The 14,811-nt window shown below is 44.3% G+C and overlaps 1 protein-coding gene across 2 annotated transcripts in view; it reads left to right on the top strand.

Annotated features, from left to right (window-relative positions):
• Positions 1–14,474, top strand: part of LOC135401585 (BTB/POZ domain-containing protein 10-like) — a 60,503-nt gene extending 46,029 nt beyond the window's left edge. For both annotated transcript variants that reach the window (XM_064634086.1, XM_064634085.1), the window contains exons 4-10: positions 3,542–3,784; positions 7,415–7,517; positions 7,589–7,709; positions 9,186–9,283; positions 9,494–9,593; positions 10,570–10,680; positions 12,421–14,474. In XM_064634086.1, the coding sequence (XP_064490156.1) occupies positions 3,542–3,784; positions 7,415–7,517; positions 7,589–7,709; positions 9,186–9,283; positions 9,494–9,593; positions 10,570–10,680; positions 12,421–12,773 (1,129 nt within the window). In that variant the 3' untranslated portion in view covers positions 12,774–14,474. The remainder of the gene's footprint in view (positions 1–3,541; positions 3,785–7,414; positions 7,518–7,588; positions 7,710–9,185; positions 9,284–9,493; positions 9,594–10,569; positions 10,681–12,420) is intronic.
• Positions 14,475–14,811: the final 337 nt, after the last annotated feature.

Below are 14,811 nucleotides of genomic sequence, written 5' to 3'. Positions count from 1 at the left end.
TGCGGTCCGCTTGTTCACCGTGCCTGTAGGATGGGGCATCCTTCGCGAGTGGATACCTGCTTGAGATGGGCTCTTCCGAGACAGATATTCGCCCTTCTCTACTTTTTTTTAGTCCGTGTTAGCACCGCGCGGCGTACAGACGTGAACATGGAGACGGGGTTTGGGGTACGGATCCATTGTGTATGGGCAGCAAAGAGACACGGACGAAGGGACGACGACAAGGACAAGCAGCCGCTCTTGCCCGTTCTAGTCGTCATTCTTCGTCCGTTCCTTTTTGCTGCCCATAAATGGCTAAATAATTCGCGAACCGGTGCACCAATCGAATAACTTTCTTTTTTACAAGTATCTGTCCAATACCGCCTACAAGATGCGCACGACGTGAATGAACGGGGGGCGCTCATTATTTAAATAAAAATTCAAATGAGTTCCGTGAAAGAAAGCTAACTTCTAAAGCAGCGCTCCGTCGGCATTAAAATGGGTACTACCCCTTTTGGGACCTTCAGTGGACACCTTTTAGAGAAAAATCTGCCACCGAAGCGGGTCATTTGTTGCAGTAATTAATTGGTTTCGGTTTACGTACTTCTGTCGCGGCTGGTCGCGGCGAAGCGCAAAAGGACGTAATTCATTGGTGGACATGGGAGTGAAAGAGCGTCCTTTTGCGCTTCACCGGTTGCTTCACTGCGCTTCACTGCTTTTGCATGTCAGGCTGAGACACCCCTCCTATAGGTCACATTCAAAGTTCTTGCACCATGCGAATACTATTGGCACGTATAGCCACGGCGGAGAACGAAAAGAAGCTTCATTGAACTTATAATGCTTTTCCGAGTTGGTTATGTCAGTGCATGCCCGTTCAGACGTCGACGTTACGTATTTTTCTTACTCAGATATAAACAACAGCTGACGGCGAGGGGGATGTTAGCCCCAGAGGTGCAGTGCTGTAGACATTGTCCATTTTGCTATATGGAGCTCTTTAGTGTCGTTCACTTACGCGATCTAGTAAAGACTCAGTTGGAGCTCTTACTCTTTTTTTAGAAGCGGTTTCGAGATGATGGAGTAGCAGAGCTTCGTCTCTGCGTTTTGCTGTAGACAGGTTAGCTGTAAGTCGTGTGCAGTTAGCTATATAAAGTCGACGCAGACCATGCGCTAATCTCACGTTTTTCTGCTCTCGTCTCTCAACCAGTCTTATGACTACAGTTGCATCACATGCTAAGCGGAATTTTTTTAGCAACTTTTACCCCTAAACCTACGTCTTCCGTTTTGAAAAAAAAAAAAAACCCATACTTTATTAGCGAAAAAAAAATTGGACTCTTTCGAAGCCCGAAAAATGCCGATTTTAAACCTGCGCGTCGAAGCTACGATAACATTTTCTGTTGACGGCCGCAGAAAGAAGCCTCGACGTAAAGCTCTCTTGAAAGATTCACACTTGCGCTGAACAAAGAACCGAGAAAAACCTTCCCGGGTTGATGGAAAACTGCTTCCTGTCTTCGGTTGAGTGCCATTTTTGAGGCAAGAAATCTTGAGAGGGCTCTTCTTTTTATTATCGCAGCTTGTTGAAAGAACGTCTCTCTTTTTTCTAGCGGCGACGGTGGTTGCCATCAGGATTGAGAATATCTGTCGGCAGGGTTACAAAGACGCTTCGTGGCGGCATTTCTTTCTTTCTTTAGAGCAGTTTACATACTTGACGTTCTTCCAACTTTGCATAATACGGAAGAGAAACGTTTGAAGAAGGTTCTCGTCTATACAGTGCTACAGAAACGTTTCAAGACGGAACGGCGGATGAAAACGAAAAAAAAAAAAATGGGGGGGGGGGGGGGGACTTCCGAGAGCCGGTGCAGTGCCACCTAGAGTAAATAAAGCAACGAGACAGAACCAGTGACGGCCATTTTCGGTGGGACAAACCACTGTGAGCCTGTGTTCGAAATCTGCGATTGGCTGACTACAAGAGGAGAGCAAAGCGCGCGTCGCAAGATTCTCGTAACTGACGAGAGAATCCTGCGAAAGCACCGAGTCGCCTTACGACCATCATGGCGGCGTACTTGGCTGCGCTAGCTCGGAGCGGATATGTCGTCACAGAGCTGGCTCGAGGGCGTATATGAGAATTGGCTCAGATCCGCAATCTTTGTGTTTGGATATTCGCTCAGAGTCACCTCCGAGGCAGCTCGCTTCGCTCGGAGCTTGGAGGGCGAGCTCGCAGATCCTTTCCCACAATTCCTGAGCTAGAAGATGGCGGCCATTTTGAAATTTTGAGATGGCTTTCATCCAGACAATCTAGACCGCCGTACCACTCGAACCAGTTGTGGAATTAGTGCTCAAAAATGTAAAAGTATCTGACAGACGTCGAGAAACTTTATGTGACACAGGCTTTGAGGCAGAGTTTGCAGCCAGCGCCGTGATGGACGAACGCGCGAGTGGCCCCGCGTGTTACCGCGTGCGGCGAATTACGAAAGGGTATAACCTGACGTGACGACTAACAAAAAAAATTCTTTGTGCGCAGTATTTTTCTTTGAATAAAACGCCGCCGAATATCGGCGCGGGCGTTCCCGCTCCACTCGCTCGGCAAGCCGAAACGAGGAGGAGGAGGATTGTGACGTCATCACGGTTACGAGAGAGACCGCGCTCCAATCGGGGCCGGCGCTTTTCGCACTTTTTGTTCTTTTTACTTTTTCGTTTCTACTCCCAGTTCTCTCTCTGCGTAGCAGACGACGCTTCTCCAAACGAGCAAACCAGTGAGTGTGTCGCACCGCGATGGCGTCAAAACAACTATGGCGGCTAGTTGCGGGCACTGCCACCGTTGTGCGCGGTCGCGATTTTCAAAATCGAAAATTCGCGATATGTATGCATCTGTCGAGAGAATTACTTCGCGTGGTCATGGTCAGGTCATGGTCAGGTTATGGTCATGGTTCAGGTCATGGTGCGTTTCAGGTTAACGGCTTGGTTTGAAGAAATGATCGTGACTGAAGCGCTTTCTGTGCTCCTTTAAATGTGCAAATACCGCAATTATGGGAATGCTCTCGCTACCATGTTGGGAAAAAGGAAGAACGAGAGCTCGGTGAGAAAAGTATTTCGAATTAATCGGATCTTGCGTGCAATATTTTTGTAAAGCGTTAGAGATCGCGAACAAAATGCAATGAGCCAACGGACGATAAATATAGACCAGAATGCAATGCTCTCCACTCGCTCGATGATTGGCGACGCCCTTGTGCAGCACAACTGTTAGCTAAGATTGAATCAGTACATAGCCTTTTTTTTTTTCCCTCTCTCACTTGCACCGTATGGTCATTGTACAGCCTGTGTTGCATAGCACTCATGGGGGTGGAGTAAACGTGTATTGGAATTGCACGTTTTCTAAAAAAAAAAAAAAATGTCACGACATGCAGTGAAGAATGTGAATTCCCGATACAGTTTTCCATCTTCCGCAATATCACACTGACTCGAAAGATTCGAAAGGCCGACCAGAAATTTATTAGAAGGGTAAATACCTGGTGGCTCTAATGGAAGGGTGTCGCACCCTGTGGGATTTTAATACTTTCTTCGTTAATAGGTCTCGTCCCTCTCATCATCACCAACATAGTCCACGTCCGAACAGCACCATGGAACGGATGGGCAGCAGTAGTAGCTCCACGGAAGGCAGCCCCGCCAGTACAGTAACGGCAGGGGGCGACACAGGGGCCCTTCCAACGTTGCCGACCAGCTCGGACGAGAGAGTCACTATCATTGTAGACAATACTCGCTTCGTCGTAGACCCTGCCCTTTTCTCTGTGCAGCCAGATACCATGCTCGGACGGTAAGTCGTGTCGTGCTGTTGGACCTGATTTTGGTCAAACTACGACTACAGTAAAACCTGTGGATAGCGATATCGCGTATAACAATATCCCTCGTAAAACGATGGTTCATGATTTTACCGGCAAAATATACATTGTTTCTATGGGGGAAACGACCCGCGTACAGCGATGGAGGCCGCGGTTCCGAGTACTCGTATAACGATGTGGGACGCTGTCTCGTGCGCGTAACCTCGCGGCGATTTTCACCGCGATAAGATACAGTACAATCTCGATTATACAAATCTCACGGGGTAGCGGAAATAATTCGTATCATCCGAAATTCGACAGTGTTCTAAAGCAAGCTTCTCCTAAAGCACGAAGGCGCTAGGTGAAGCCGACTTGCGGAATGGTGACGTGTAGGGTTGCCAGAAGATGTCCGATATGTTCCCTGATTCTCTCCACGAGTTCTGGTCGCTGTTTTCCCAAGCCAGTGCGATGTCACACAGCCTCGCGTTTTTTCTTCGCATCTGTTTCTTTTTGTTTTGCTACACGCGGGGTGGCGCGCGACTTGCGCTATTTAGGTCAGCCCTCGTTTAACGATGTACCCGGTATAACGATGGAATTCGCGATTACCGTCAGCATCGTTATACGCGGGTTTTACTGTAGTTCTGTCGTACATTCAAATAAACTTGTTGGTACTGAACATTTTATGATATTCATTGTGTAAGAAAGCCTCGAGCATGAGGACACGTAAAGATGACAGAACACATATGCTCACAAATGCCATGTGAGCTTTCGTGTTGTGTCGTCTTTACGTGGTCCTCAAGCTCAAGGCTTCCTTGCACTGTGAATCCTCATCAGCTTGGCCGCATTCCTGCCAGTTAGCTCGGATCATTTTATAATTCTTTCACCCATAAATCGTCAATAGACATTTGGGTCCTGTTTCTGTTTCCAATCTATTCCTATACGGCTCAATGAGTGAAAACATTACACAGTAGCTATTACTACCAGTGCCACTTTGTTAGAACAACGTTGTTTGCCATTGCTGTCGGTCACAATTACTAGCTGCTAGGTCGCCTTGCTAACCCCCGTCCCGAAAGCCACCTTCATTGCTCAAATAATTGCCTCAATTAGCGTGTAAGAGTTTTTCAAATAACTTGGCAGATGTTGACTTTTTCGCGTCACTGTTAATAATATTTGCTAGACAGCACCATCAGTCCTTAGTCGATTGCCTGATTGGCGTCCAAAAGCGACCGAAGTAAAATTTAAGAGTTGGGATTTTTATGTTATGAATGAGCATAATGAAATGAGCCACTCACCAGTGAGCTCATGGCCGATGTCTCGAGGACGCTAACGAAAAAAGAAAGTTATTCGATAGCATCAGCCGTTTTCGAATAACTCACTACGTGTGAACGTGAGAGAACTGATGTCCTGAGGCTGGGACAACATAGAAGGGACAAATATATACAGAGCCTCAAATTCAGGCGAGTCCTACAGCTGGCTAACCTTTTCAGTGACTTTCATCTTTCATCACTACTACATGTATTGGGTGAGTTTTGCAAAACACCCCGTAGGAGGCTCATGGGGTGTCTGTGTCATTCATGTTTGCAGCCTGGCTTGGCTTATGATGAACACACGTTTGGTTCACGCACGTCCACTTGCAACAGTGTTTGTCGGTGAAAGGCTTATCACTGTTTAATATAGCTGTGTATTCTTTCCATCGATAGGCTATTTCAATCGTAAGGAACGGACTGCTTTTACGTATTCGCGTTCAGGAACAGATGTACCGTATTTTCCCGTGTACAGCACGTGCGTCACATATTAGGAGGAGTAACTCGAGGGAAAAAGGTCCTCTAGCTACTTAAGGGAATCATTCGTTTAAGTGCTCTGGAAAATTGCGGAAACTGGATGATAGGGCACAAGAAGAGCGTACGGGGGCAGTGCATCCAGTGTGCTGTAAGGGTCCTCATTTGAGGGCTCTGAGATCGGCCAAAAGTGTACTACAACCAAGATTGTTAGAGTAAACCTTTTTTTCGTGATAGATGGAATAAAAAGCTTTCATTACTGCGGGTGGCTACGTAGAGATCATGCGGGCTACTAGCAGCAATATTTTTCACCTCCGTGTTATGCATCAAACCAAAACCCACTAATTTCCGTGGTGTTGTACACCGGATAATACGGTACCTTTTGCAGGCAGCACAAGGATGTCAGAATGGGGTAATTGGACTTTACTTTCTTTGCTTGTCAAGAGTTCAAGTGATGTGTTTACTCTTCAGGGAGCAGCAAAAATATTTGCACTCGTGTACGGAAGAACGTAATCACCCGTGTGGTATGCAAAAACACGGTGCGCGATATGCGTGCGTGTAAATACAGGGTGTCCGAAGATAAACATCTCTTGCATGGAGAAGCTTATCAGGATGATGCAACACAATATAGAAGCGCATACACTAAAAGACACGGTACTCGTATACTGAAATATCTTTCATCAGATATAAAGTGATTGTAGCTGACAACACCATTTGCCGTCATGTGGACAACACAAGATATCATGTAATACTGAAGTTCGTAAAATATTTTTTGTACCCACATTATCCAAGAAAACAGTGTTTCCCTCTTCGAGCAGCCGTTGACTCCTTGCCAGCGGAAAATCGTGGTCGGTGCCGCGGAATTTTGAATTTGCCGCAGCAGAAAACCGGGGGCCTTATGTAGTATATCTTTGCGGATTGCTCAAGATACAGTGGATCCCATTGATAATTATATATAGACAGGAACGCGAAATCCAACAACTGCATCAGAGTGTTGTAACACACACCTGACATAAGACGGCGGAATATGAATGCAAAGGCATCAAACACAATGTGAAGCAGATAGCCATCACAACATGCGATGTATGTGGGGCGATACTCTTGTACGCATACTTATAGGTATCTTGTGTAGAGTATCCAAGATACAGCAGTACAAGATGAGATAAGATACAAGTACTCAAGAATGTTACCTGACCTTCTCAAGCAGCAACATATTCCGATTCTTCCTCTTTCTTTCTTGTGGGGCATTCACGTCTCCTTCAAAACATTCTGACGTCCGTGTGGTGCGGCGTGTGTGCTTTAACGTGGCACAGTATAAGTAGGGCCTGACTTTATAGGGTTAAACCCGTATCCGCCCGATATTTACCCCCCCCCGAATGAAATCTGTAAAATTCGGGTTTAACCCGAATCTACCCGAAAACAACCGGGTCATGTGGCACACTCGTAAGCGTGCATTAAAATAAAGTTTGATAACATTGCTAAACATCCCAAGCAGCACAACATCTTGGTCCAATATTGGACCAATATTGGCAATAGTGGCCCAGTATTTGTCCAATATTAGTCCAATCTGGGTCCAATATTGGGCGAAGATGTTGTGCTGCTTGGGATTAGTTCCATGTTAAGACAAATTTTTATTAAACAAAAAAAATCACCCGAATAACACCCGAATTCCTGACGACAGAATAACGGGATTTAACCCGAATACACCCGAATTTTCGAATGAAAAATATCACCCGATATTTACCCCCCGAATTTGGCCAAAGATAAAACCCGAAAAAGTCAGGCCCTAAGTATAAGCTTGAGGTATATCTGACGTGTTTTTGAGTGTGCAACGCATTGCCTTGTAAGGATGTTTGGTTCATCGTTGGAGAACAACTTCACTCGGCCCAACGACCGTGGGGAATATGAAGTTGCCGAGGGGATTTCAGCCACCGTCTTCAGGGCCATCCTGGTGAGTTCTTAAGAGACATGCTCAGAACTGGAGAGTAGAAATTTCTCCTTGGCCCTTTTCAATGTGTGCAGGACTATTACAAGACTGGCATGATCAACTGTCCACCAAGTGTCAGTGTACCCGAGCTTAGGGAGGCCTGTGATTATCTTCTCATTCCATTTGATGCTCAAACCGTTAAGTGCCACAACCTCAGTGAGTACCGTTAATAAAATCGTTTGACTACCGGCTTATAACCTGCCTGATGATACGTGATGAATATAAAGTTGTAATTTGCTGCGTGACAGTTCCATTATTTTTGTGTTTACTTTAAGTGGTTTACAAAACACAGCTCGCCACTTCGAAGATTACAGTGTCATGCCTCTTGTGTCTGGGGTCTGGAAGCAGCTCGCAGATTTTGGTGCACAGGGTTATAGTGAGCAGCGGTTCCTACGCACATGTAGCAGACGACGGGAAGCGATAAATTTGGGGGTTTGCACGGTCCTGGCTACCATAGACTTCTACTGGTTTTCACGCTTGATGTCGAAGTTGTTCGCTATTTTTAAATAACTGAAGGCAACTTTTGGCCAAAAAATATTATTATTTGAATAATATTATCATTATTTATTATATTACGAATCGTATTATTTGAATGTGAAATTTACTTGAAAGAAATTTAGTTGTGCACTCAATATGTTCCTTGACTGGCCCATATGAAGCACACTCCCATAAGTGAGTCGAAGGTTTTCTGTGCTTGCATTACGGGTCATTATTGGTCCCACCGTACATTGTACATTAAAGGTCTCAATAAAGATGTTCACAACTTCCAAGTTGTGCGTAGTAACAAAGGGAAATATTTGCAGTTTGTAAAAAGTACAAGAAGTACAATACACATCTCAGTGGTGTAATGTACGTGTGTTCTGATGTCCGAAGTAGAGGGCCTTCTTTTTCTCATATTTTATTCCGACTAAAAGGCTGAAGGGCCCACCCATTAGGAACAGCAGTTCTCCTAGTGAAGCGAAATTTTCTAATGCAAGATGTTCGAAATATTTGGATTAGGCTGCTTGTAAATATTTGGAATTTGACTGAAAACTGAAGGAAATAATTCGAAATTTGATTTGCAGTGTGTGTCAGAAATTCGGATCCGATGCACTTTGGAATTTTTTTATTTGCACAGCTCTAGCTTTTATGTTTCCGAGATTCCTCTTTGATCATATCTCCCACCTCACCTAAAGTACAAGTTAATCGGATCTCATGAGACCTACGACCAAAGTCCGAATCATCCGAATGTTGAAACGAAATGTTGAAATAACGAAAGGACAACATAATGCCAGTTATATCTGCCTACGCAAACACTGGTTTATTTAGAGAAAAACTGCGTAGTTGTCGCTCGCTTCTCGGAAAAAAAAAAATCTGCGCGTTGAAAATACCTGTTGCGGATAAGTCCTCACGCGCATCAACGCTGTCAGCTGTGCCGTTGCAAAAGTCCTCAAGGACGACAAGAGCCTCTGCGGCTTTTTTGACGGTGCGATGGGGTGGAACGTTCCGTTTCTCCCACTCACATTCGTAGTCCTATGCAGCGTTTGGCGCGTTGATGCCCAGCGCATCATAGAAAGTTTCATCCTCCATCAACATCAATGCCCAGTGGTTGTGTGCTACTTATGCCCGTGCTCGTTGATTGGCTCGTTTTAGGAGGCCTTCTGCACGAACTGTCCAATGAGGGAGCAAGGCAGCAATTTGAAAAGTTCCTGGAAGACCTGATACTACGTCGTATGGTCATATCAGCTCAGGTAGGATGGATGTTCTCGTGACACAGAGAAAAGCTTGCACGGCACTTGAGCATAGCCGTAGTGGCAGAGACCGGAATATCGTCGTACAGTTTTTCGTGATCCATTCATCATTTTGGTGTAGCTTATATTATATGGAACGACTCCAAGTCACAGCTGGATTTTGATTTGTTGCTAAGTTGGACGGTCGACTGCAACTTGCTTTCATTCCAGAGAGGAGACAGGGAATGTCACATCGTTGTTCTCCTGGATGATGACATTGTTGATTGGGACGAGGAGTATCCACCGCAAACTGGGGAAGAATATTCTCAGAGTAAGTATTTCCGTTTCATGTTCTAGGCCATCTACACGATTTTGTCCTCGTTAAGACACAGCAGGTACTGCATTGTATTTGTAACAGGGGTGGCTTCTCTTCACGGGGAGGAGTTTACAGGATTTAGGAACTTAAGCAAGGGATGTGAATAACAGGACGTACAACAAAACATGCAAATTGTGTAAAAATCTGCTCTACAAGACAAAATACCAGACGCCCTGCCCCCATCAATTGCGCATGATTTGTACTGTAGGGCTCGTTACTTATACCGGCGTTGCGGTGTTTATAAGACCAGCTTACATTGCGTAGTGGTTAGCATGATTGTCTTCCACACAGAGACAGGGAGGTGATGTGGGTTCCAATCCTGGCACCGGCTGCGCTGTTTGAGGTTTTCCTGGGTTTTCCGGCAGGCTTTCCGGACGAATATCAGCACAGTTCCGCCCGAAGTCGGCCCAGGATGAATATGTACCAGGTGTTTCATGAAGGTCCCTTAGCTGAATAATTGTGATTCGACTACATATACATATATGTACACGTTTATGTTGCTTGCCTCTTCACACTGTGTGACGTAAAGCTTTTCAAATTTAATCAGTTTAGGTACGATGAAATAGTTCACGATTGTTAGATCAAGGTTCGACTGCGTGTTTGTTTTGTGCCCTACTTTGCGCATTTCAGAGCTATAACGTTAAAAATTTTCACACGCTCTTTTACATTTATGCCCACGTAATAATTCGCTCTTGCTTTCAAATTTGCCCAGATGGCTGTAACGTGCCTCGGAAATTATTAATGAGACGATAGGATAAATTGACTCTTACGGTTGCCTACCTTTTGAGGGCAAACACCCGAACTCACGTTCCACTTTCGTGTTGGAAAGAAAAAGTTGTCCATTGCATCACACTAACCTACATACCGAGTCCTGACACGTTAGCGGATCGTGTGTTACTTATTGCTTAACACATTTGTACCCAAATTTCAGTTGTGCACAGCACAGCAATGTACAGGTTCTTCAAGTACATTGAAAACAGGGATGTCGCCAAGCAAGTGCTCAAAGAGCGAGGCCTCAAGAAGATCAGGCTGGGGATCGAAGGTGAGGGTGATATCAGTGCAGGTTGACTTTTATAGACATTATTTAGGCTGTAAATTCATTGATAGGCAGGTTGATACAGATTGCTGTTTGATTGCTGGCAGCATGATGGGAGACTTTTTTTTTCTTGCTGTTGTCCTCGGTGATATCCTCCTAGGGTGTAGAATGTTACTCACACTGCTCAAGAGTCATCTAGTGATGCTTTAGGGACCTTGCAGTGTCAACACCTAAGGCCATAGGGTTGAGGCCAACGTGGCTCATATTTTGAGAAAAGATGGAACTTTTGCTGGCCTAACAACTATATATCGCCAGTATATATAACAGGTAACCTTGAGACAAATGTGCTGTCCACACCAGTTACCGTACCACACTTATACCGGTTACATCACTTATGTTACACACATACTGTGTAGGGGCTAATAAACAGATATTGCCACGAAGAGCTGAGCTTGATCAAGTTGCCTTGATATCTGAAGTAAAACCACAAAGTTAATCTCTCACTTTCTGCATTTAAAGTGACAGTAACTAAGCCTAAAGCCATTCCACTAATGATACCACTTGTCTATCACACTGTGTATCACTGTCATTTCTCAAAGGGTACTGTAAAGCAGTATTGGATGACCTCAGTACTCTTACGTCCCAATATCCGTTCTAGTTGCACTCATACTTCTTTAAAAAAATTAAAATTATGGGCAATGCTGCATCACAGTTGCCACCAAATGTGCATTACCTGCAATGTACGGTGCCATAATTACACCGCACGTGCGTAACACCGTGTCTAAAACAAAAGAAGTCTACTACGTGCTCACCATGAGCAGCAAGGCAGTCGGCAACATAGATCACCGTAGCCCGACGAATTCGCAGTTATTCCCCACCAGACGTCACCCCGAGCAGTTCTACCGAAATTTTACTCGCAATTTGAAAAATATTTTTTTCGTTTCCTGTCACACGTATACAGTCAACCCTCGATTTATGAACACCCTCGGTTCCCCGAAAAATCGTCCATGAATCGAGGGATTCATAAATCAAAAATTCCGTTAAGTGAGTACTATCGAGCAAATGGAACAGTATTTCCGAGTTGGTATTGTGTTTATAATGCAATATATTGTGTAATTTTTGTGTTTTTTTGTGGCTTTCGACCATGCCATTCTGCTGTATCATTCTCACAAAGCACAGATGTTAGCGCATTCACACTCTGTTTATTATGCAATACTAAATAGTAGTTTAATTTTGCTTCGGACCATCCCTTCTGCTGTGTCAATCTTGGAAAGAGGAGATGTCAGCACATTCGCACTCAACTGGTCTCGGATTTCCTCTGGGGTTTTTAACCTACGTTTATTAATCTCCGGGTGACAGCGGACACCTCATTCATGAGTTGGGGTCAGGAACACTTCTGCAAAAACCCGTTTGTTGTTCGGATTTCAAGGGGTTAAGAACCGAGGGTGCAATACCTGGAAAACGTTTTGTCCGTTCAGGCGTCATTCATAAGACCACGAATAATCCCATTTTTGTTGGCCTCGGAACGATCCCTTCATAAATTGAGGGCAAAAACGCTGGGCAACTCCTAGTTGGTTCCCAGAAATTCCGTTCATTATCCGAATATCGAGGTTCATAAAACGAGGGAAAAATGCATGTCAAAAGTTTGGTTCCCTGTGCTCGTGTTCATAAAATGAGGGAATTCATAAATCGAAGGTTCATAAATCGAGGGTTGACTGTAACTTGCTAGGTACTATAACTTTGTAGGTTACCCCACGTACAAGGAAAAAGTGAAACGCCGTCCAGGAGGTCGAGCAGAGGTCATCTACAACTACGTCCAGCGGCCCTTCCTCAGGATGTCCTGGGAGAAGGAGGAGGCCAAGAGTCGCCACGTCGACTTTCAGTGCGTCCGGTCAAAGTCCATCACGAACCTGACCACAGCAGACGGTTCGCCGCCGGTGGCCGACCCAGTGTTGCCCACCGCAGAGCCCGCACAGCATCATCAGGAGCTAGGTGCAGTGGGCGGCGTGGAAGAGTCTGTGCAAGTGCGGCACACGCAGCAGGTTCTGCCGAAAGAGCCGTACCCCAACGTGCAGTTGCCGTCGGACGATTTGCCTTAGGGGGGTTTGTGTTGAGGGCAGATGTTCTGGTGGTAGTTACGGTTGTTTTGTCAACGGTAACTTTGTAGCCGAGTTAAGGTTGTGCTCTCTTACGCTCGTACTTCCCAATGCAAAATTGTTTATTAAATTATTAGCGTTTATTAAATTATTGTTTATTAAATTATTCCCAATGCAAAATTATTAGCGTAAGATATCGTCACAAAAAAGTAATTTCTGCGGCTTGAACGTGACAACAGTTTCTATGAAGGCTAAGAGAGTTTAGCTTTTGAGCATTTTTTTTTATGCAGGTTAAGTACTTTGCATGAGGCATTCTATCAATGACATCCATCAAATTCTGCAAATTCCATAAAGTTCATATACATATGGGGGGGTTCCACCCGACATGTCACAAAAGACTATTAAGAAATCGACTTATTTTACGATTATGGGGTTAGTGGTATATGTTTGCCAGCAAACTTTTGCTATGACCCACAAGCACTCGAATCAATTTTTGATCGCTAGAAACTGAATTTTCTGATTTGGGCTCCGAAATCTGTCCGATCAATATGATGCCTTTTTCCATAAAACAGAGAGGATTTTTCGGACAAAATTTCGGATTGACCCCATCCCATTACAAAAACGTTCTCTACTACAGTGGTAATAGCTGATCGAAATACTGCAAAAAGGTGATGAAGATGATGAATGATGACGTTCAACTCTTGTTCAACACTGCAAAAAGGTTTTTTGTTTCAAGACTGTTGGCTGCCCTCAGCATCAAGATATTCCAAGAAGCACCAGAAGACCTCCTTCCTTCTCACTGTATCAGCAGAAGCATCAAAAAGGGAAGCTGATGGGGAAAAGAAGCTGAAGGTCCGTGTCTGTGTAACTTCCCACCAGGACATTTATTTTCGTACGCCCTCATATAGCTGGATGGTGCTCAATATGTTCTGGAACTCGCAGTGCTCCGGGTGAAGGTTTCGGAGAGCGAGGCGCAGTATACGGACTTGCTCTACAGTGTTTATAAGCAAGACAAAACTTTATCGAGAAACGCCTTTTTTTTTTTTTCCGAACCAGCGTGTTTTCCAAGTCCTGGCACGTTTTGTGGGACCGGCTGTAACCAGTGATCGTGTCGCATGGGGTGCCCGACAAGTAAGGAATTGTGCTAATGACATTATCGCCAATATTTCGAGTACTAAGTCAGGTTTGCCCTCTGCATTTCTCTCTTTTTTTTTGTTGTGAATCAAATGTTAATAGTACTACAGATGTGTTACTTTTTGTAACTTAAAACTACTCTGCATGTTTGGACATGTGATTAAGTACTGTGGCATTATTACACTTGAGCGTGCAATGTAAAATGTCAGCTTGATGGCATTTTCACTGTCCTTTCTTCATGGAGAATGTGTGTTACATCCATCTTGGTCAGATGTACTAACTGCATGCAACATTTGTGTGTGCATTTTGTAATTTTGTACAAGGTGACATAACTCGAGCCACAATAACGTTTTGAGTGAGCTGGTTAAAGCATGCCCTGAAGATGTCAGTCTGATATAGAGTAATATAAAAATATCAACGTTCTGAAATGGTTCTGTTTGAGTTAAAAATTTGATTCCACTGAATTTAGCCTCACATTATAAGATGAGCCACACAGTTGGGTGTTTCCATTTTCGCTTAATCTTACGTTTTCTTTTCCTTAGGTCTTTATTAAAAGTACACCACAGTGTCTTAGTGGATATTCTTACTGCAGGCACAATAATGCGTTAGTGTTATTATGTGAACAAAATAACAAGGTGTGCACACACACACAATGGGGTAAGAAACATTGTTACCTGCATTGAAACATCTTTGTTTCACTATATCTGCATAAAGTTAAACAAAAGCTAACAGATATTTTAATACAGTCAGAAAAGTGTTTTTGTCCGTTCCTGCAAGAATCTTCATTTGTTTACACTAACACCCACCGGACGCTTCTTTCCTGCTATGTTGTGCAGCCATGTCGGAAGCTGGGCACATATTCTAGCATGAGGTGCAATGGGAAATGTTTTGTATGATACTTAGCTAA

Source organism: Ornithodoros turicata, chromosome 7 (genome assembly GCF_037126465.1).
Source record: "Ornithodoros turicata isolate Travis chromosome 7, ASM3712646v1, whole genome shotgun sequence".
Lineage (NCBI taxonomy): Eukaryota > Metazoa > Arthropoda > Arachnida > Ixodida > Argasidae > Ornithodoros > Ornithodoros turicata.
This window is presented reverse-complemented; position numbering and strand designations above follow the sequence as displayed.